Source organism: Microtus ochrogaster, chromosome 5 (genome assembly GCF_000317375.1).
Source record: "Microtus ochrogaster isolate Prairie Vole_2 chromosome 5, MicOch1.0, whole genome shotgun sequence".
In the NCBI taxonomy this organism is placed as follows: domain Eukaryota; kingdom Metazoa; phylum Chordata; class Mammalia; order Rodentia; family Cricetidae; genus Microtus; species Microtus ochrogaster.
Window position 1 is genome coordinate 64,019,393 of NC_022012.1, and position 22,617 is coordinate 64,042,009.

Below are 22,617 nucleotides of genomic sequence, written 5' to 3' on the forward strand. Positions count from 1 at the left end.
GAAGGAAGGAAGGAAGGAAGGAAGGAAGGAAGGAAGGAAGGAAGGAAGGAAGGAAGGAAGGAAGGAAGGAAGAAAGAAAGAAGACTATTCTGGCAGTGCTTAACTCACCCTTAAGGAACAGTTGAGTATGGAAGTCTGAGTCTTGTTTGTGCCTTATCTCGGAGCCTTGTGACCTTTTAAAGTCTAGTTTGAGAAACATTTCTGACGTGGGGAGAGAGAAGACTGTTCTGTGTAATTTCTCCAAGACCTTTCCTCTCATTCCCACAGCCCTTTCCCGTCCGTGTCCTGCTAGTCCAGCTCTCCTCCCATAACACACGAAATGGGGTAGGCCTTTAATAAATAAATGAAAAATGAGAGGATTTAACAACTCAGGCTCCATCCCAAAATAAAGAAAAAATAGTTTTTAAGTCCAAGAAACTCAAAAGGGATAGAGCTGAGCTAACATACTACTTCTGTTCACTATATGAAAGTCAGCTTACTCTCAGTGTGATTTCTTATAGATCTAGCCTAGTTTTAGAATTTTTTGTAAGTAGTTCAATGCCTATTAACTTGGTAGATTAAGAACATTCTTCCAAAAGAATGAGTTAGTCATAGCTGTACTTCCTTTGAGAGAAATGGGAATACACACAAATAAACCCTTAGATTGATGAACCCGTAGATTACTCCACTATGCATTTGGAATAGGTTCACCATTTTATTGATGGCTGAGCACTGTTTTGTTTTATTCATAGGGTAACTGGTAGAGGCTTATAAAGTTAACCAGGGGTAAGAAAAATATGAACATTGAGCGCTGATACTGAGCATGCTAAGGGTGTGCCTGCTTTGGCTTCATCTTTGGTTCTCAGGGTGGCTTCCTGTCTCACCTTGTTTCTCATCTGTTGTCATGACTCCACCAAGAAGATGGGAGGGGTCACTGGAAGGTGGGAGCTGGTTTGCAGCAGTGAGCCAGGATAGGAAGTATGTCACTCACATATGTCACTCTGGGAGCCCCAGAGTCTCTCAGGTTCAAATTGAAGCTGCTTTTGAAGTGGTGTGAGTAACCTGTTAAAGTGCTTTCTTATAATAGTCACTGGAATAATCTGACAGCTTTTTGCTATAAGGTTGACCTCTGTAACCCGCGTCTAATTAAATCTCTTCTTTGTTCTGGCCTAAACAAGTTTGCTGGGCTAACTAGTAACTTCAGACTTTCCTTATGCTTCTGCGATCTACAGACTTCAATTTTAACAACTCAACTGGATGGGAACAGTGGGAAAACGTACTGGGCTGTGTTTTTAATTTTTTTCTAAGATTTTGTTTGTTTTAGTCTGTATATATGCTGGGGAAGGTACACACATGCTTGTGAGGTCAGAAGACAACTTTCAGCTGATTTTCTTCTACCATGTGCATTCAGGGAATCAAACTCAATGGTCAGGTTTGGGGGCATATGCCTTTACCAGCTCACCCATCTTGCGAGCTCCCTTTTTACTTTTTAAATACCTTCCTATTTTACTTTTTAAATGCTTTCCTATTTTAAAATGATGTGGGGAGTTCCAGGCCAGCCAGGGGATACATAGTAATACCTGCTCAAACAAACAGAAGTCCCTCCAAATTGGGTGTGTTCATTTTTATTTAATCTCAGCTCTTGTGAGGCAGAGGCAGGCAGATCTCTGTGAGTTCAAAACTAAGACAGCTTGGGATACATAGTGTCAAAAATAAAATAATGAAGGAGATACACCCAAAAATTACTGTCATGTAAAGTTAAAGGGTTAATATTTCAATAATCTTGATAACTGTGTATTTAGTGACTTTGGGAGTATTAAATTGTATTTGCTGCATTTTAGTTCTTAGTGTGTGTCTTGCTTTATCCTAGGTGTTAAGGATAACAAAGTCTTTGCCTGACCATAGTTAGAGTTCAGTGATAGAATAGCCAATGAAGCAGCAAATATACTATACAATGTAAATATATTATATATAGTACACAATATAAATATGTGATTATGTTATGCGATACCTGAAATACAGGGGAAAAAAAACAGTAAGGGACCTGTGAGGGCTGCTGTTTTGTAAGAAGTAATCAAGAACAATTTTCAACAATCAGCTGACATTTAAACAAAGACCTAAGAGAACAAGTCATTTAGCTGCCGGAGTATAGAGTATTAAAGGTAAAGGAGCAGTTAGGTACAAAGGCACTGGGGAAGAAGTGCGCCTGGTTTGCTGGAGGAAGGGCGATAAGATCAGAATTGCTGGAGCTTTTTGAGTTAAGAGGTGAATTGTTGGTGGTGAGTGAGGGCTTGGGGTAATCTTTTGAGTCCTGTAAACTACTGTAAGATCATTTGGCTTTTCTTTTTATGAAATTTAATAAGGTTAGATATCATAAGCAGTATAAATTAATGCTGCTAGTTATGTTCATACAAAAACATGTACATGAATCTTCAAAGTCACTTTATTTATATAGTCAAGATGTGGGGTTGGGTGTTAGAGGTATGGTTTTATGATAGGGTACTTGGATAGCACGCACGAGGCCTCATGTTTGATTTCCAGAACTCACACACTAAATAAATAAATGAATAAATAAATAAATAAATAAGGAAAGAAAGAAAGAAAGAAAGAAAGAAAGAAAGAAAGAAAGAAAGAAAGAAAGAAAGAAAGAAAGTCATTCCAGATGACTATCAACAACTGAATATTAGTGGTACATATACATTACTATGAACTATAGTGGAGAACAAAGTACTAATGAAGTAACTTGGATGAATTCCTAGGGATTTATATTTGATGATAAAAGCTAGTTTCAAAGATATTTATGATCCAACTTCTCTTTTTATTATTTTTATTGTTTTGAAACAATCTATGTAACCCTGGATGCTCTAGAACTATGTAGACTAAGCTGGCCCTAAGTGTGTAGAAATCATCCAATTTCTGCTTCTGAAATGCTGGGATTACAAGCAAGAGCCACCACAACCAAACTTTTAGAAACTGATGAGATCACCAGTGCTGGGTGTAGGAGAGGTTGGTGGGTGTGACTGTAAAAGGGCAGCGTGAGGAATCCTGTGTGTGGAAACTGCATCTTGACAGTGCTGGGAAATGCATGGGTTTGTGCTGGTGAAAAACTAGACTATAACAAACACATACATAGGACTGCTTGTAAAACTGGGGAAACAGAGTAAGATTAATTGAATATGTCAAGGCCAATGTCTTCCTTGTGATTCTGTGGTTTTGCAAAATGTTACCAAGCAAAATGGACAGTTGTGAAAGAAATCCCTCTATATTATTTATTTTCACTGTGTGTGATTCCGCGGTTATCTCAGTAAAGGCTTTATGCCCCACAAATATAAACCATTATAATTCATTAGTTTACAATTAAAAAGTCTTCAGTGGGACTGAGAAGATGGCTTAGTGGATTAAGTCTGAGTTAGAATCTTCAGAACTCATGTAAAATCAGGTGTGGTAGCACATATCTGTAATCTCAGCTCTATTTCACTAAGATGGAAGACCCGAAGCTCATGAACCATCTGGTTTCATCCATGGCATCAAAAGAGAGACCATGACTCAAACAATGACTAATACCTGAGATTGTCCTCTGACATGTGCTCCCATACACACACACGGAGAGAGAGAGGGGGGGGGGAGAGAGAGAGAGAGAGAGAGAGAGAATATGTATGCACAAACAAAAGAGAAAAACTCTTCCATTTAAAAAAGAAAATAGCTGATATTTTATAGAAGACATACTAAGGCATTAGAGTAGGACCTGGCTCCTTAGGAAGCTACTGCCATAGTGCAGACATGAGATAGTAACTGAGACCATCTTGCACATAGTGTAAGATGACTGATGGGTTCAGATGTGGAATGTGAGACAATTCAAAGTTAATATCAAGATTTTTTGCCAAAACAACTAAGAAAATGAAGCTATTTATCAATGGCAAGACTGTATGTAGTAGGGATTAGATGTATGGGTTCTTGTATGTTTATTTATTTTGTTGTTTTTTGTTTGTTTGTTTGGTTGGTTGGTTGGTTTGGGTTTATTTGTTTGTTTGTTTTTTGAGACAGGGTTTCTCTGTGTAACAGCTCTGGCTGTCCTGGAACTCACTCTGTAGATCAGACTGGCCTCAAACTCACAGATCTCCACCCACCTCTGCCTTCTTAGTGCTGGGATTAAAGGCATGTGCCACTACCAGCTAGCAGGTTCTTATATATTTCTATTTAGAATTGCTATTAGCCACTCAGGTAGAGATTTTACATAGGTAGTTATTTTTTAGGTATGAAGTTCAGAAGAGAGGTCCAGATTAGAGGTAAAATTCAGAAGTGGTCAGAGTATGAAATTATCAAGGAGGTAGGTAAGCATAGGAAAGAAGGAAGGTCACTGTCTGTAGTTTGTCCAAACCTGTTGGAGAAATACAAATCTGCATAGAGGTTTAACCAGAGAATAACATGATCATATGTGTGCAGAGAGAACAGATGGAAGAATCTGGAAATTCTACACTTACGCTGTAGAAATAATGATGAAATGGGGATTAATGCTTGTATATCTGAATCGTGTAACTCAACAGTTGGTTTGTAGCATAATCTGTGTTAAGACCTTCCTCTATAAAAATAGAAACTCGGAGAAAATAGTAGAGACTGGTTAGGGGCAGTAATGTTTTTCACACTTAGATAATTTAAATTGTTGTTTGTTTGTTTGTTTGTGGAAGAGATACGTGTGCAATGGTAGAGGTCAAAGAGCAGCTTGCTGAAATCAATTATCACATTTCTCCAGTGGGTCCTGGGGAATCAAACTCAGGTCATCAGGCTCAGTGGCAATTGTCTTTACTCACTGAGCCATCATCTCAATGCAGACTTACATAATGTATAAACTCTCTTTAAAGAGAAAAAAATGTATCTTAGTGTTCATTGATGATTTTTACTAATCCTGAAGTGCTATTGATGACAACATTAGAGGCTGAAACAGGAGGATCATTTGAGTACAAGGCAAACTTGGGCTATGTGATGATTGCCTATTGTAAACAAAGAAAACAACCCCACACACAAGAGAACTGTTTATTGATGGATCTGGTCACAGGGGACACAGTAACTGAACAGTTTATTTACAGAAGCAAGAGTGTGGGTGTACAAGTACAAATAAATTAGATTGTGGTTGTATGAGAATGGAGCCTCAGAAAATTTCTAGGGGTGTTGTTATGTTCAGTGAGGCCTTGAAGGATGTATAGGGCTTCAGTTGAGGTAACAGACATGGTTAAAGGATGTGTCTCATGGAGAAGGGGAACATAAACAAGGATGTAGGGGATCTTGAGTTTGTGTCCTGTTTAGAGCCATGGGTATTGTGATAGGGAACAGCTGGAGTTAATACTGGAAAATTAGCTATAACCAGTTTGTAAACTGTATTTTGTACTGAGGTATTTGCACTTCTCTCAAAGAGTTGGCAACTTTTTTTTTTTCTGTGAAGGGCCAATAGTAAATGTTTTAGCCTCTGTAAGCCATTATAATCCACTCTCCCACTGCGGCACATGAGCAGGGATAGATGATAAATCCATGGATAATATAACTGTTCCAGTTTACGTTTATAAAAACAGGCAAAAGGCCAAATTCAAGTTAGTGTTGTAGAACACGAGAACTTATTTATATATGTAAGAATATATATGCAGCTGGGCGGTGGTGGCGCATGCCTTTAATCCCAGCACTTGGGAGGCAGAGGCAGGTGGATCTCTGTGAGTTCGAGACCAGCCTGGTCTACAGAGCTAGTTCCAGGACAGGCTCCAAAGCCACAGAGAAACCCTGTCTGGAAAAACCAAAAAATAAAAAAAAAAATAAAAATAACTGACATGCTATTATACCTCTATACCTTAGTTAGGGTTACTATTGCTGTGATGAAACACCATGACCAAAAGCAACTTGGAGGGGATAGGATTTTATTTGACTTATACTTCTACATCAATGTTCATTGCTGAAGGAAGTCAGTATAGAAACTTAAGCAGGACAATTTTGAGGTACAGAAGAGTTCCATACTAGCCCAGAATGGAGTGTAACAAAGGTTTATTTATTAGGGGGTAAATTCACAGAAAGAATAGTGATCCACAGTCCCCTGCATCCTCAGGGAACTGGAATTGAATCCAGCAGCCACCCCTCCACCCTGCACGCTTTTATATCTGCATTTATAATACATGAGACCATGCTGAAAGTGGGCCAGTATCTTAGGCTATTGTCTGAAAGAGTTCCCACAGCACCTTCCCCCTTTGTCTAAGAGAGTTCTAAGCCTAATATAAAACTATATACAATAAGAACAAATATCAAGTAAAAAAATTAGAATGACAACCAACATGAACATCAAGCAAGAAACATATGCTAGATGTTTCAATAGTAATCCTATCCTAAGGAGTCTAAATCTTATATTAGAAATGGCTTGGCTAAGTCATAAGAGGAAAGTATCTATGACTATCTAGTCTTTAACCCCATGAAAGACCTGAGAAGGAAAATAATATTACTTGAATAAATAGGAAGTACAATCAAGCAACTTCCAGAAGGTGCAAGAAATGACAGAGACAACCGGCTACCTGGGTAATCACCCAAGTTTCATTTGCAACGTTGGGTGCCATTTGTAAGCAGAGACTACTCATTTGTTTTCCAACTGCTCAGACCTGAATAATCATACAGAAACTACAACACTGTTTGGCCAATGATTCTAGCGTATTTCTAGCTAGCTCTTAACATCTTAAATTAACCCATTTCTATCAATCTGTGTATTGCCATGAGACCGTGGCCTTCCTGTAAGGTTCCTAAGCATGTCCTTCTCCTTTGGCAGCTACATGGTGTCTCCCTGACTCTCTGTATTTATCTCTGTTTGGATTTCCTGCCTGACTTTATTCTGCCCTTTCGGCCAAAGCAACTTTATTCATCAACCAGTAAAGCAACACATATACAGAAGGACATCCCACATCAGGACAAGAAAATGGAGGCAGGAGTTTATGGAGGCTGTAGAGGAGGGCCACTTACTGGCTTGCTCATGATGGCTTGCTCAGCCTGCTTTTTATAGAACCTAGTCCCAGGGTTGGCACCATCCACAGTGGGCTGGGCCTTCCTCCATTAATCACCAATAAAGAAAATGTCCTATAACTGCATCTTAGGGAGGTATTTTTCTCAATTGAGGATCCCTCCTTTCAGATGACTCTAGCCTTTGCCAAGTTGACATAAAACTGGCCAGCACATCATTGGTCAGTGTCTTGCTCAGCCATCATCAGAGAAGGTTCTTCTTGCAGTAGATGGGAACTAATACAGAGATCCACAGCTGGTCCACGTGCAGAGGGTGAGAGGCTTTGGAACACTCAGCCCTAAATATCTTCATTAAATCCTTCCCCTCAGGGCTGAGGGAACTATGCAGAAGAGGAGGCGGAAAAGTATTAAGAGCCAGAGGGGGTGGATGACACCAAGGAAACAGTGTCTTCTCGACACAACAGGACTGACTCATATATGAACTCACAGAGACTGTGGCAGCATGCGCAGGTTCCACAGCCTGGATGCCAGAGCTAAGTGGACAGAAACTCTCGTTCCTAACTAATAAGGAACTAACTAACAAATTGAGAACCACTTGCAAAGGAAAAACCAGTTTTCTACAATGGAGTTTCACTGGGCACACAAACCACATTTGAGGGTAGACTCTGGGCCAAGGAGTAGAAGACCAAAACAAAATGAACTCAGTGGCGTTTTTTTGTAGGGTTTTTATTGTTTTTTTCTTTTTTTGTTTTATCTCATGTTGCTTTGTTTGGGTATTTTTGTTTGTTTTGTTTCAATATTGCTGGTCTTTTGCTTGTATGCGTTAGTTCCTGATTTTGTGTTTTTATGGGTTTTGTGTGTGAGAGTGTTTCTTGTGTTTTTTCCTCTTTTTTGTTTTTTTGGTTTTGTTTGGTTTGGTTTTTGGTTTTGATTTGTTCCCACCACCACCCCCACAAGACGGGGGTGTTTCTGTGTAGCCCTGGCTGTCCTGGAACTAGTTCTATAGACCAAGGCCTTGCCTGCCTCTGCTTCCTGAGTGCTGGGATTAAAGGCGTGCGCCACCATTACCCTACTGCTTTTTCCTCTTCATTATCATCTTTCTAGTTCGTTTGCTTTTTTATTTGCTCATTTGTTTTCTAAAGAGAGGAAGCCAGTGTGGAGTTGGATGGATGGAGAAGAACTGGAATGAGATGGGGGATGGAAAATTGATCAGAATATAGAAAAAGAAAGTCATTAAATTTAACTTGATAACAAAGATTAATATCTAGCTAAATTAAAGACTTCTTTTTAAAAAAAAATTAGGCCACTAGACTAGGGAGGTGGCTGAGAAGGTAAAGCGCCTGCCCCATCGCAGCATGAAGATCTGAATTCAGATTCCTAGAACACACAGAAAAAGGTGGGATTGTGGCGAGTGCCTGTAAATATCCTCCTACACCCACTGTTTGGCAATGGAAAGACATGTATCCCTGAAGCTCATTGGCCAGCCAGTGTAGGTGAATTATTGAACTTCAGTAGGGTCCAGATTTTGTTTTGTTTTGAGACTGTCCCATAAATAAAAAGATGGAAACATACCCCACATCAACCTTTGGCCTTGACATGCATGTGCATGCATACCTGCAAATGGGTTTGCATCCATACTAACAAGTCCAGATACCACACACAGGAAAGGTGATGTGTTTTGTAAAAATAAGCAATAGGTTATCCAAAGAATTAGAAATGCCATTGGTAAATGAACATGTAAAACAATGCATAACCCTGTCATAATTTAACAAAATGTACATTAAAGCCATAGTGAATACCATTTCACATGTTCCAGAATGCCAAAAATTAAAGTTCTGATCATACTAAACATAAACAAAGAAGAGGAACAACATGAATTGTCATGTATGGAATCTTTTAGAAATGTAAATTGGCATAGTCACTTTGAACATAGTTTAATATTACCTAATAAAGTTGGGTGAGTATAAGTGTCTTAGTTAGGGTTTCTATTGTGAAGAGACACCATGACCATGGCAACTCTTATAAAAGAAAACATTTAATTGGGGGGCTTACAGTTCAGAGGTTCGGTCCATTATCATCATGGTGGGACATGGTGGTGTGCAGGCAGACATGGTGCTGGAGAAAGAACTGAGAATTCTACATTACCTGCAGGCATTGGGAAGTGGTCTGTCACACTGAACATGGCTTGGGCATGTATGAGACCTCCACAGTGACACACTTTCTCCAACAAGATCACACCTACTCCAATAAGGACACACCTCCTAGTACTGCCACTCCTTTGGGTAGCCATTTTTTTTTCAAACCACCACAATAAACAAGCATTCCCTTTCCCCAGCAATTTCATTCCTAGATTTGAGCCAAAGAGGAATTGTACATCTGTACCAGGAAATAAGTAGATTATTTATCATAGAAACAAAGAAATAGAGGGAGAAGCTGCTAGGAGCTTAGATGTTCAGAGGAAGGAATAGTTTGTTGACATGAGATTGAAATAAATATAACTCTAAGCATCAACCCCAAACAGTGGTAAGTGAAAAAAAAAAAGTCAATCCTAAGAGGACTTATTTATATAAGGTGTAATATAAGGGAAAACCAAAAACTGCTAAGGATTTATACATGTAAACTCTAGGGAGCAAAAAAAATCATTGATAATTCAGTATACTAACTATCTCCTTTGGAGGAGAAATACATCTAAGGTGACTGAGGTACTGGGAATGTCTCAGTGCTCAGTGTGTTTGTGGGTGTTCATTTTTTTTTGTCAGGATTACCTTCTTTTTATTTTTTATTTATTTATTTATTTATTTATTTGGTTTTTCGAGACAGGGTTTCTCTGTGGCTTTGGAGCCTGTCCTGGAACTAGCTCTGTAGACCAGGCTGGTCTCGAACTCACAGAGATCCGCCTGCCTCTGCCTCCCAAGTGCTGGGATTAAAGGCGTGCGCCACCAAGATTACCTTCTTTTTAATTGATTTTATTGAACTATATATTTTTCTCCTCTCTCCTCCCTTCTTTCCCCTTCCCCTTCAACCTTCTCCCATGATGCTCACACTCCCAATTTACTCAGGAGATCCTGTCTTTTTCTACTTCTCATGTAGATTAGATCCATGTATGTCTCTCTTAGGGTCCTCTTTGTTGTCTAGGTTCTCTGAGATTGTGAGTTGTTAGCTGGTTTTCTTTGTCTAATGTCTAAAAGCCACTTATGAGTGACTACATATTATATTTGTCTTTCTGGGTCTATTTTATAGATCCATCCATTTGCCTGCAAATTTCAAGATGTCATTTTTTTTCCACTGTGTAGTACTCCGTTGTGTAAATGTACCACATTTTCTTTATCCATTCTTCTGTCAAGGGGTATTTAGATTGTCCAGGTTTTGGCTACAACAAATAATGCTGCTATGAACATGGTTGATCACATGTCCTTGTGGCACGATTGAGCATCCTTTCGGTATATGCCCAAAAGAGGTATTGCTGGTCTTGAGAAAGGTTGTTTCCTAATTTTCTGTGAAATCGCCATACTGATTTCCAAAGTAGTTTGCACTCCCACCAACAAGGGAGGAGTGTTCCCTTTACCCCACATCCTCTCCAGTATAAACTGTCATCTGTGTTCTTGATATTGGCCATTCTTACAGGTATAAGATGCAATCTCAGAGTTGTTTTGATATGCTTTTCTCTGATGACTAAGGATGTTGAGCATTTTCTTAAGTGTCTTTCAGCCATTTTAGATTCCTCTGTTGAGAGTTCTCCGTTTAGGTCTGTACTCCATTTTTTTATTGGATTATTTTTTCTTTTGGTGACCATTTTCTTGAGTTCTTTGTATATTTTGGAGATCAGACCTCTGTCTGATGTGGGGTTGGTGAAGATCTTTTCCCATTCTGTAGACTGTCGTTTTATCTTGTTGACTGTGTCCTTTGCTTTACAGAAGCTTTTCAGTTTCAGGAGGTTATATACCAGTTTTGGGTATATATTCAAAGGATACTCAGTTGTGCACACAAGGACTTGTACTCAACTATATTCATAGCAGCGTTGAATCTGGAAAGAACCTAAATGCCCCTCGACTGAAGAATGGATAAGGAAAATATGGTATATTTATACAGTGGAGTACTACATAGCAGAAAAAAATAATGACATCTTGAAACTTGCAGGCAAATGGATGGATCTATAAAACATCATCTTGAGTGAGGTAACCCAGACCCAGAAAGACAGTTATCACATGTACTCACTCATAAGTGGTTTTTAAATTTATTTATTTATTATGTATACAACATTCCTTCCATGTGTGCCTGCAGGCCAGAAGAGGGTACCAGATCTCATTATAGATGACTGTGAGCCACCATGTGCTTGCTGGGAATTGAACTCAGGACCTCTGGAAGAGCAGCCAGTGCTCTTAACCGCTGAGCCATCTCTCCAGCCCCCATAAGTGGCTTTTAAACATAAAGCAAAGAAAACCAGCCTACAAATCACAATCCTAGAAAACCTAGACAACAATGAGGGCCCTAAGAGAGGAGTACATGTATCTAATCTACATAGGAAGTAGAAAAAGACAAGATCTCTTGAGTAAATTGGGAGCATGAAGACCATGGGAAAGGGTTGAAGGGGAGGGGAGAGGCAAGCAGGGGAGCAGAGAAAAATTTAGAGCTCAATAAAAATCAATTTAAAAAGAAAGAATTTGTTGGTTTGTTTATTTTTTCGAGAAAGGGTTTCTCTGTAGCTTTGCCCTGGAACTAGCTCTTGTAGACCAGGCTGACCTCGAACTCAGAAACTGGCCTGCCTCTGCCTCCCGAGTGCTGGGATTAAAGAAGTACTCAGGAGGCCAATGCAGAAGGCTCACCTTGATTTCAAGGCTAGCTTGTTCTATGTAGTGAGTTCCTGGTTAGCCTGGGCTGTATTGTGAGACCTTATCTTAAAAAAATAAAAAAGAAAGGAAGGAAGGAAAGAAAGAAAGAAGAAAGTCTTAAAGAAACAGTCTAATAATAACAAAATAATATTTTCCTTTTAAAATATGTTTTAAGAAGATTCCTTTGTTTTTATTTTCTGTGTGCCTATGAGTATCTGTATTATGTATGTGTATCACATGTGTGCCAGTACCCTTGGAGGCCAGAAGAGAGTACCAGGTCCTCTGGAGCACAGGCAGTTTTGAGCCACCTCATGTGGATGCTGGGAACTGAGCACAAACCCTCTACAGGAAGTATTCTTAACTGCTGAGCCATCCTTTCCAGCTCCTAAAATAATCTTTTTGAAAACACATTTAAAATAAAAAATTTCCCAGAAACAAGAGACTACTCCTTCCCGTTAGGTACATGTTGCTATTTTCTTATGTTGATATTGTGTCCCACTGCTCTCCTAAACAGTTTGTAGTAAAACAAATGTTATCCATTAGGATAATTTGACATCACTGATAGAAATTATTTCTGGCAAAAATTATTTCCTATTGCCACTGAAATTTGGTTATCAGAAATTGTAATTCTATTAAGTAATTATTTAATGATTTTCATACTTCCCATTTCCATTGATTATTTCTCTACAGAGACAAACTAGTGAAGGCATGAATTATCTGAAGGGAAGAGTAGTAGAGGATGAAGAACGTATGACGATGGACATGGCGTTTCCCTTTCCCCAACAATAGATGCAACTAGATAAAACTTACGTTTAAATGGTTGTTTCTTCCCTCCACAGCTATAAGAAGTAGACCAATCACGTGACTTCCTACGGTGCGAGCCATGGCACTACCGTTCCGGAAGGACTTAGGGGAATATAAGGACCTGGATGAAGATGAGCTCCTTGGCAATCTGTCAGAAACAGAGCTGAAACAGCTTGAAACTGTCCTGGATGATCTCGACCCCGAGGTTGGTGCTAGCCGGAGAAAAGAAATGCAATAGCTTTTCAGACTGCCAGCTTGCTTTCTCGTGGCTCGTCCCGTACCCTTCACCCACCTTTTGTCCAAATGAACTGGCATTTTTCTTCTTCAGGTCCCCACATCTCCCTCCGTGTCTTATGACACAGACATTCTAAACTATCATTAAACATTTACACAATTTTTTTTTCTCTACTACAATCTTGCCTCTGTGCAATTGAAAGTAGTAATAGCTAACTAGCTCTTTAGTCTATAATAATCTGTTTCTCTTCAGAGTTTCTGTACAAGGCTGGTGCTAGTATACTGTGCCTCTAAAATTTTCTTAATGGTTTAAACCTAATTACAATGGTTCTTGAGAAATGTTGACCAAGTGTTATAAATTTTTTAGCATTGGAAAATGTAGATCTGAACACAGATGTTTCTTAACAATGTTCTTATCTGCCTGATAAACACATCCTAGGTTGCAAATATTATACATTAAAGTGCATTTAATATCCCTAGCCAACTAACATCATAACTTTGTCTAGCCTCTCTTAAATGTGCTCAGAACACTTAAATAAGCCTACATTTGGACAAAATCATCTAATGTAAAGCCTAATTTTTAATAAAGTATTGAATATATCATGTAAGTTGTATGCTATACTGAAAATGAAAATTGAAATGATTTTGTGGGTGCACTTCTATACCATCTTAGAGTTGAACCGTTATTAAGTCAGGGACATTGTAGATGTACACTTGTCTGTATTTGCCAAGTGGTTGTTACTTGTCTTATATGCTACACAAAGCTAATGTGGAATCTTTTACCTTTGAAGTGTGATTCAAGAAGGAGCGGGTAGCAGGAAGAACTACAAGGTAGTGGTTATTTGCCACACTTTACCTACCTTATTTCTTAAAAGGCAGTGGTTTTATATGCCCTTTAATAATTGAGGTATATGAGCTTTTAGGAAGAGGAGAGGTACTGGATATTAGGGCCTAAAGCATCCTAAAATGTGCTTTATAAAATTGTTCTTGTTGCTAAGTGGTGTGTCCATACCATAGGGCAAGTCCTTTGAATAATTACTATTACAAGGAAAACTCCTCATACCCAAGTCTGAGGGATTGATTACTCAGGAGAACAGAGCTGTCAGCAATATATTTGGCAGTTAGTCAATGAGACCAACTTAAATCAAATGGTTTAAGAACTAAAAAGCATGTAAGAGACTGTCTAGCCTGGCGTTTTCAGCTGGGCCAATGACTTTTGTGCAGGCCTGTCCTGTGTTTTACAGAATGTTTAACAGCCCCTTGCCTCAGGAGCAATCTCTATTGGGAAGCAGTCTTCAGGCTGTGAATATCTAGGGAGAAAAAACTATGGTGGACATTTTTGCACATCCTGTCTACATCTACACATGACCCAGAAGGGAAGGTTTCGCCATTTCCTTCTGAGACCCCCTCCCAAGAAGGGCTCACTATTTTCTCCCTGGGTCTAAGACTATGGGGTCCTTGACATGACCATGGCTATGTCAACAACCCACATTCACTCAAGACTTCCCTCACTTAGGACTTCCTCTGCTCCCTACACTAGGGTGTGTGCTCTTTGCTAAGCTTCATTTCCCAGCTCTGAAACCTTTATTCAGTTTGGGGGACAACCTGCAGTTCCTGGTTAGTACGCTACTCTCAGGAAATGCAAGAGTGAACAAACCCAATGTAATTTTTGCCCCCAGGATGCAGGCTAGTAGGAATGGGGAAAACAAGACTTGAATCAGATAATAAAACTGTGTTAAAAGAATGATGGGTACCACAGACAGTAATTTATGAATGAGACATGAGGAAAAATTTTTCTTGGTGGCATATACTGAAGTCTTAGGAATGGTGACTGGAAAGAATGGGCAGAACCTTCAGGGGAAGTGATCTCCATACTTCACATATTTGAGGTCATGGGTGAAGGAAATGTATGACAAGAACAAGGAAGGAAATAATCCAGTGTATCAAGAATGGGGGTGTGAGCTGAACCTGGGCTGACAGGTTTAGGGATGTGAAGGAAGGATGTGACCGGGCACCTGATGCCCTGAGGCCAGTTACATTAGAGTGAGCTTGCACCCAAGTCATGGCACTGGAGATGGGGAGGTGATGACTGCCATCTTTAGGAACTAAAACTACATAGACTTGCAGGCTGAGAGGGTTCTTTGTCGTTCTCAGATTTCAACATCCAAAGGTAGAAATCTCGTTTGTTCTTTATAGTTCCACAGACAGTTTTTTCATTGTAAATACACACAATATTCAGGGTTAGGAACAGATCTTTGAGGTTCACCCTTGTAGATCAGCTTCCTAAGTAATGAGTATCACTATATTACAGATTTTATGAAAACTGTTGTGGAGTTCAGGAAATGGTCCAAGTGTAAACATGTTATTTTTAGTTATGAAGTAATCATTTCCTATTATTCTCCATAGGAAAATCACCTTTTGAAAATGTAAACTAACTGTGAGGTTAAATATCACTATTAGTAATAGATGTTGCCTTCTCTGGCTGCCTCAATTGTAGAGCAAGGTATACTCAGGCGTATGAAGCAAGGTAGCCCGTCTTGTCTTTTTTAAGACAGGATCTCTTATAACCCAGAATGGCCTGACTTGGCCTTCTGATCCTCCTGTCTCTCCCACCAAGTTCTGAGAGTACAGACATGCACCCCCATACCTGGTTGAGGCTGACCTTTGACAAGCAGGATGATGCTCACCTCACTTTGTCTTTCTTGTCTCTCTGTTATTCCTGGCCTTAATACAAATTCAACTTCAACCATTCCTTCCCTTTCTACTTCTAGTCAACCCATGTGTTCAAGGCTGTGCTATGTGGGCAGCAGAGGATTCAGGGTGCCATTAGGCATGCATAGCAATGACAGTAATTGTAACTAGCCTACACTAATGCTCCTGTCTACATATGGACACATACACAATGAAATGTGCTAGATTTTAATCAACTAAACAGTCTTGATGTTGGACTGTGTATGTTTTTTATCTGTATAAGAGCTCTGTGATCAAATGGAAGTCATTAGAAGGAATAACACATAGTACTTTGCAGTTCTTTTGTGATAGAATTAGTTTAGTTTATGTACATATTTACTGGTCATTTATTAAGAATTAAGAAAATTATCTTTGCTGTTTGGACATTGACCCTTCTATTGTCCTGCTTCAGCTCCCCAAGAGCTAGAACACAGGCATGTGATACTAGGCCAAGCCAGGAAAGCTTTTCCTTAATAGTCCTCGGAGAAAAATAAAAATATTAACTCAAGTATAAATGTCAACATAAATTTAAAAACCATCCCTGTAAAAATAATAATTCATGGATACTTAAAAATTAAAGGGTGAAGTTAGGCAAAATGGCCCCTTTCTATAATCCCAGTACTTGGAAGGATGCAGCAAGAAAGATCATGGCAGGTTTGTGGCCAGCATGAAACACACTGTGAATTCCAAGCCAATCATGGTGATATATCAAGAGCTTGTTTCAAAAAAACAACATGCTAATGGATGTTTCCTCCAAGTGGGATACTATCTGAAGAACATATGTACTTGCCTATTTTTAATAGTAATATAAGTGAATTCTACCTACTTTAAAAAAAATTAGACTTGCCAGGCAGTAGTGGCACGTGCATTTTGAGAGGAAGAGGCAGGCAGATCTTGTGAGTTCAAGGTCAGTGTGGCCTATAGAGCGAGTTCCAGAACAGCCAGGACTACAGAGAAACCCTGTCTCAAAAAAAAAAATATATATATATATATATATATATTGCTTGTGGGCCAGTCAGATGGGGCAGCAGTATAGGTACCAGTGAGTCTGACAACCTATGTTGATTCCAGTGGGAAGAGGGGACCAAAGCCCAAAAGTTGTCCTCTGATCTCTGTATACGTGCCATAGCACATAGACTCCCCCACACCCAAAATCAATAGATCCATTTTAAATAAAAAAAAAAAACTTTTTGTGATGCATCTCACACAACTATCCCAAAGTCCTGCAAGGAGGTGTTCAATGCCTATGTCATGCTAGTTTCTTGATCTTTCTCACATGGGAAATCTATAGGGGCATGTGGTGTTGGCGTTCTTGGTGGTTTGCTGATCGTAATGGCTGACTTATTCTCTTTGGCAGAATGCCCTTCTGCCTGCAGGGTTTCGGCAAAAGAACCAGACATCAAAGTCTGCCACAGGGCCCTTCGATAGAGAACGTCTCCTTTCTTATCTAGAGAAGGAAGCATTGGAGCACAAAGACCGGGAAGACTATGTGCCCTACACTGGAGAGAAGAAAGGTGAGTCTGACCATATGTTGTCATTCAGCAGCTTTGGGTACCCACGGAGAAAATTGTTTTTAGATGTACATAATCAGCAGCCTTTAAAGATACATACTGTCAGCCTTAAAAATTGCTGGGTGGTTTAGACACATTTTTATCAGCTTATCCAGTGAGATTTTTGTCTTAATTATTCATTAGTGAGGTTTTATTACACAGAGACTTTGTATAACATTACTTCACACTACAAGTTGTTGAAGCAAATTTAAAACCTCTAATTTATTGCAGTGTAAGCTATGACAAAAAAAATATTCTTCCCTAACTTGTCAAAAAAAAAAAAACTCTAATTTATTGCAGTGTAAGAATATTCTTCCCTAACTTGTCAAAGTCTTTAGAGTAAAATTCCATAAAATAATTCATGCTTTTTAAAAGATACCCTTTCTTAGCTGTCTTCCTTAATACATCATAATTTTGTTTGTTAATGTTTCCTATGGTAACTTTGAGGAAATTTTTCTAGTTTTAACTCTTTCATATTGTAGTATATAATTCATTCATGCCCTTATATTCATCTTACTTTATCAGTTAGCAAGAACAACCAATACATGAAGATGTGGCTTAGATTAAACTTTACTTTTCAGCGTGAAAAGTTTACCAGCTAAAGTTACAGCTCAAGAAGTAGTGGCTAGCATAAATAACTTGGAAGTGGGGCATACATGAAGAAACAGGAAATGGGGACTAAGGACAGTTAGTAGACTTTCACTTTAAAGTTCAACTAGATAGGAAGTTCTGCAAGATGACTTAGCTTGTATGCAGGTTATATCATAGAAGTTACTAAAGGCTGGAGAGATGGTTCAGTGGTTAAGACTTCTTCCTGCTGTTCCAGAGGACCTGTATTCAGTTCCCAGTACCCATGTTGTACAACTGACAACTTCCTGTAGCTCTAGCTCCAAAGACTTCACCGCCCTCTTCTGGCCTCTGAGGGGAACTGCACTCACTTGTACATATCACTCCCCCCAAATACATAATTAAAAATATATATATTTTTTTGATTTTCAAGACAGGGTTTCTCCATAGCTTTTGGTTCCTGTCCTAGAACTTGCTCTTGTAGACCAGGCTGGCCTCGAACTCACAGAGATCCGCCTGCCTCTGCCTCCCGAGTGCTGGGATTAAAGGCGTGCGCCACCACCGTCCAGCAAAAATAAATATTTTTAAAGTAAAATTAGAGTACATAAAACAAGAACCAAATGCATGAGCATATAAGCTATAATTATGTACATTAAGTAGATTGCTTGATATAGTAAAAGCAGTTTGTTTTTTAATTTGAGGGTTTCTTTTTTAAAATATGTATATGTGCTTGTATCTGTGTATGTTTTATGCACCCATGTATAAGAGTTCCTGTGAGACCAGGAGAGGGAGTTATGTAGCTACATTTGTGAGCCACCCTATATGGGTGCTGAGACTTGGGTCCTTTGGAAGAACAGGAAGTGCTTCTAACCACTGAACCATCTCCAGCACCAAATTTGTTTTTTTCCTTATTACTGCATTCTCTCATCTATGACCTGTCTATATGTGTGGATATATGTGGGTGGGTGGGTGGCATGTCCATGTAGAGGTGAGAGAACAACTTGAGGAGTGGGTTTTTTCTTTCTACTTTGTGGATCCAGTAATTGAACTCAGATCATTAGACTTGTGGAAGGCATCACTGAACCATCTCTCTGGCCAGTGAAAGCTATTCTTAAAATTATCCAGCATCCTTGTAAGACAACATGTAGGGAAGAATTGTGGTAGTGGGTTTTTTGTTCTTTGGGTTTATTTGTTTGGTTGGTTTTGGGTTTTTTATTGTTGTTGTTTTTGTTTTTTGAGACAAGGTTTCTCTGTAGCTTTGGAGCCAGTCCTGGAAACCAGCTCTTGTAGACCAGGCTGGCCTCGAACTCACAGAGATTTGCCTTCCTCTGCCTCCTGAGTTCTGGGATTAAAGGTGTGTGCCACCACTGCCCGGCTTTGTTCTTTGTTTTTCGTATTTTGTTTTTTAAGGTAGTGTCTTGCTAGTCTAGACTGGCCTGGAACTAGCTGAGGCTGACCTATCCCATGTGTAATCTTCCTGCTTCAGCCTCCCAGAGTGCTGGGATTACAGGTGTGAGCCACCATATCTCATTGGGAGTTGTTTAAGTGCGTTCTTTTTTTTTTTTGCAGTGCCAGAGATTAAGCCAGTGGTCCTCAACTTTCCTAATGCTGTGACCCTTTAATACATGTTTTGGTGACCCCAACCATAAAATTATTTTTGTTGCAACTTCATAACTGTGATTTTACTACTGTTATGAATCATAATGTAAATATGTTTTCTGATGGTCTTTTTTTTTTTCTGTTCCCAGCTCCCCCTCAGACAGAGTTTCTCTGTGTAACAGCCTTAGCTGACCTAGCATTAGCTCTTGTAGACCAGGCTGGTCTCAAACTCACAGAGATCCGCCTGCCTCTGCCTCACAAGTGCTGGGATTAAAAGCATGTGCCACTACCGCCCAGCCTCTGGTTTTAGGCAACCCCTGTGAAAAGGTTATTTGACCCCAAAGGGTCACAGCCTACATGTTGAGAACCTCTGGATTAAGCCCAAGAGTGTGTGCACGATAAACGAGAATATTCCACTACTGAGCTACATCCCCAACCCTTTCAGTGCATTTTTTGTAGTTAGACCTACAGCATACATTTATATATCTGCATCTAACTCTAACAAGCTTCTTTAGGAATAGTAGGATGACATTAAGTAATCTTAACAGATTAATACAAATAACTGCTTTATGATTCTAAATGTTTAAAAATTAAAATTGTAAGTGTATATTTCTTTTGCTTATAGATATTTCATTAAAGTATAAAAAAAGCTTTTGCCTCTTTAAACATTTGCAGAATATTGATGAGGATATAGCTTAGTTTTTAGAAGCTTGCCTGTCATGTAAGAAACCCTGGGTTCAATCCCCAACACTGCATAAACTGGGTGTGGTGCTGTAATTTGTAATCCTGACACTGAGGAAATAGAAGCAAGAGAATCAGGTATGAGGCCAGCCTGGGCTACATGAGACTGTCTCTCAACACACACACAAAGATAAAATTGCAAAATGGGTAGCTGGACATAGGCAAGGATGAAGGAGAGTATTTATTTGTCTAGCTCTTTCTAAAAGTGATGAACATGCACAGTGCTGACTTTGGCTAAGTGACTAAGTATTTCCCATCACACTTCTACATGTCATCAATAGTCTGTCTCAGAATTAAGTAAGGCATGGAGCTGTCCTGTGAGTTTGTGCCCAGTCTTTAATATTCCTGTCTTTCATGTTTCTTTGTTGTTTCTCCGTTTTGCTCATGCCATGCTTCACTCTTATCTGGACTGTTTTTTCCTATGTCCATTATTTCCGTGCCATGATTGTAGTCTCCTTGTTGCAGATGGATATTTTCCATTGGATTGTTTGAACTCTGACTCATCAAGGATGGGCCCCTCCCATCCCTTGGGGAACACTCTTATTCTCCCTGTTAGTCCTTGGAGTAGAGCCTCTATGCTTCATTGTTCTCTTTTTTTATTCCAACTCTGAGAATGTAATATTCTTGGGTTTCTTCCCAAGAATACCATATACTCAACTTTTTTTTTTTGTTTCCTACAAGTGTCTTAAATGAATGTCTTATTAAATAAATACATTTCAACTCACTTGGCAGTTGCCTCCGTTTTCCAGAAATCTTGTTGTATTCTCCATTATTCTAAAAGAGACTTCCCACATCTTGTTGAGTATATGACTTCTTTGGGAGACCTTTTGACTCTTGAGTAAGTCAGAAAGATGTAGTTAGATGCCTTTATAGCAGCTCTATGTATAGGTTTTGGTGTCTGAAGTATCAAAGACTTAAACTCCCATTTTATTTGTTTTGTTTCATTTGGAGGTAGGGCTGTATCATTTCATACTCGTTCCAGAGATTATCTTTCCTGGTGTAGTCATTGTTTATATTTTCTTATAGTTTAAAAAATTAATTTCAGTTTTAAAATTCCAGTCTGGATTTTGTTTAACAAGAAAATTAAAGTTAGTCAGGTAGAGAGCACTTGCATTCAGATGTACATTGCCATAAGCACACACTCTCTCTCTCACACACACACACGTAATTAAAAATAAAATAGTATCCAAAACTCATGTTTTATTAATAAGATTATGTTAAAGAAAATTCCTGCGCCATAAAAATCTTCCCATTTAAGTAGGTAATTCAGTAATGTTGATCATATTCATAGACCTGTCCACCAATCCCCCACAGTCTTTAGTCTTCGTCATGCCCCAAAGAACCCTTGTATTCGTGTACTCAGCCACTCTACCCATCCATCTACTCCACAGCCAGAGGCGACCAACCACTAACTTACTTTCTGACTTGTACACTTGTTTGTTCTGGACACCGCCCATCAGTAGATTATACAATATGACCTGATGAATGCCTTCTTTCACTTAGCATGTACACTCTACAACAGACCTACATTCCCAATCCTCCATTCCTTTTAATAGTAGAATCATATTCTATTATATTTTGTTCTCTGGGATTGGGTTGTTTCTGAATTTTAGTTGTAGATATGATGCAGTGAATATTGTGTACAAATGGTTGTTGTTGTTGCTTTTGGTTTTTTGCTTTTTAAGATATGTGCTATGTCCTAGGCTGACCCTCAAACTCCTTGGAATCCTCCTATCTTAGTCTTCAAGTATGAGCCATTATACCCAGCTTTCTGGTTTGTTTTGAATTAATACTTGTGATGGAGGAGGGGTATCCAACTTCATGGGTTTTTGCACGTGATTGTCTAGTTATCTACTGATCTTTTTCAATTAAATTAATTGTCTTTGTGTCCTTGTAGATAAATCAGTTGCCCAAGTATAAGAGTTTACTTAAAGATCTATTTCATTGATCTAAATATCTTTTCTTCTACACAATACTAACTTAATTATAGTAGGCTCATATTAAATCTTCAAATGGTCACGTGTAAGTTCTCTGCTGTTGTTGCTTCTCAAGGTGACATGGCTGTTCTGACTTGTTTAGATTTCTATATGGCTAATTCTGGCTTATATATTTTTCCGTATGAGTCAGATCAGCCTGTTACTTCGTGTAAAGTGACCATTTAGGATTTTGAAAAGGACTGAAGTCAAGAAGTAAATTTAGAAAAGCCCACAGATTTTATATTATAGAGTAAATATAGATCCCAATTTATACTTTCTCATAAAGTTAATTTCTTAATATTTATTAGTGTTAAAGTACTCATGAAGAAAATATAAAGTTATTACTTTTTTGTTGTTGAGTAGGAGTTGTCTTTTCTATTTTTTGCCTTTTTTTTCTTCTGGTACCAGCAGTCCAAGCCTCACTTCCTATGTCAGGCAAACCAGCACTGCTGAGCCAAGTCCTCAGCCGCTCTTTCCTCCCCACCCCTTTCATTGAAAATGGGTTCTTTTCTCATATATCCTGATTATAGGTTCCCTCTTTCTACTCCCAGTGCCTTCCCATCTCTCCTCCCCTCCAGATCCACACCCTTTCTGTCCGTCCTCCCCTCCAGATCCACACCCTTTCTGTCC

General features: G+C 39.0%; 1 protein-coding gene across 2 annotated transcripts in view; it reads left to right on the forward strand.

Annotated features, from left to right (window-relative positions):
• The window catches only part of Tmod3 (tropomodulin 3), a 64,306-nt gene that overhangs the window by 14,555 nt on the left and 27,134 nt on the right, over positions 1–22,617 (forward strand). For both annotated transcript variants that reach the window (XR_003376957.1, XM_005347620.3), the window contains exons 2-3: positions 12,626–12,795; positions 16,912–17,068. Coding sequence is in view for 1 of the 2 variants with exons in the window: in XM_005347620.3 (XP_005347677.1) it covers positions 12,670–12,795; positions 16,912–17,068 (283 nt within the window). In the remaining variant the exon portion in view is untranslated. The remainder of the gene's footprint in view (positions 1–12,625; positions 12,796–16,911; positions 17,069–22,617) is intronic.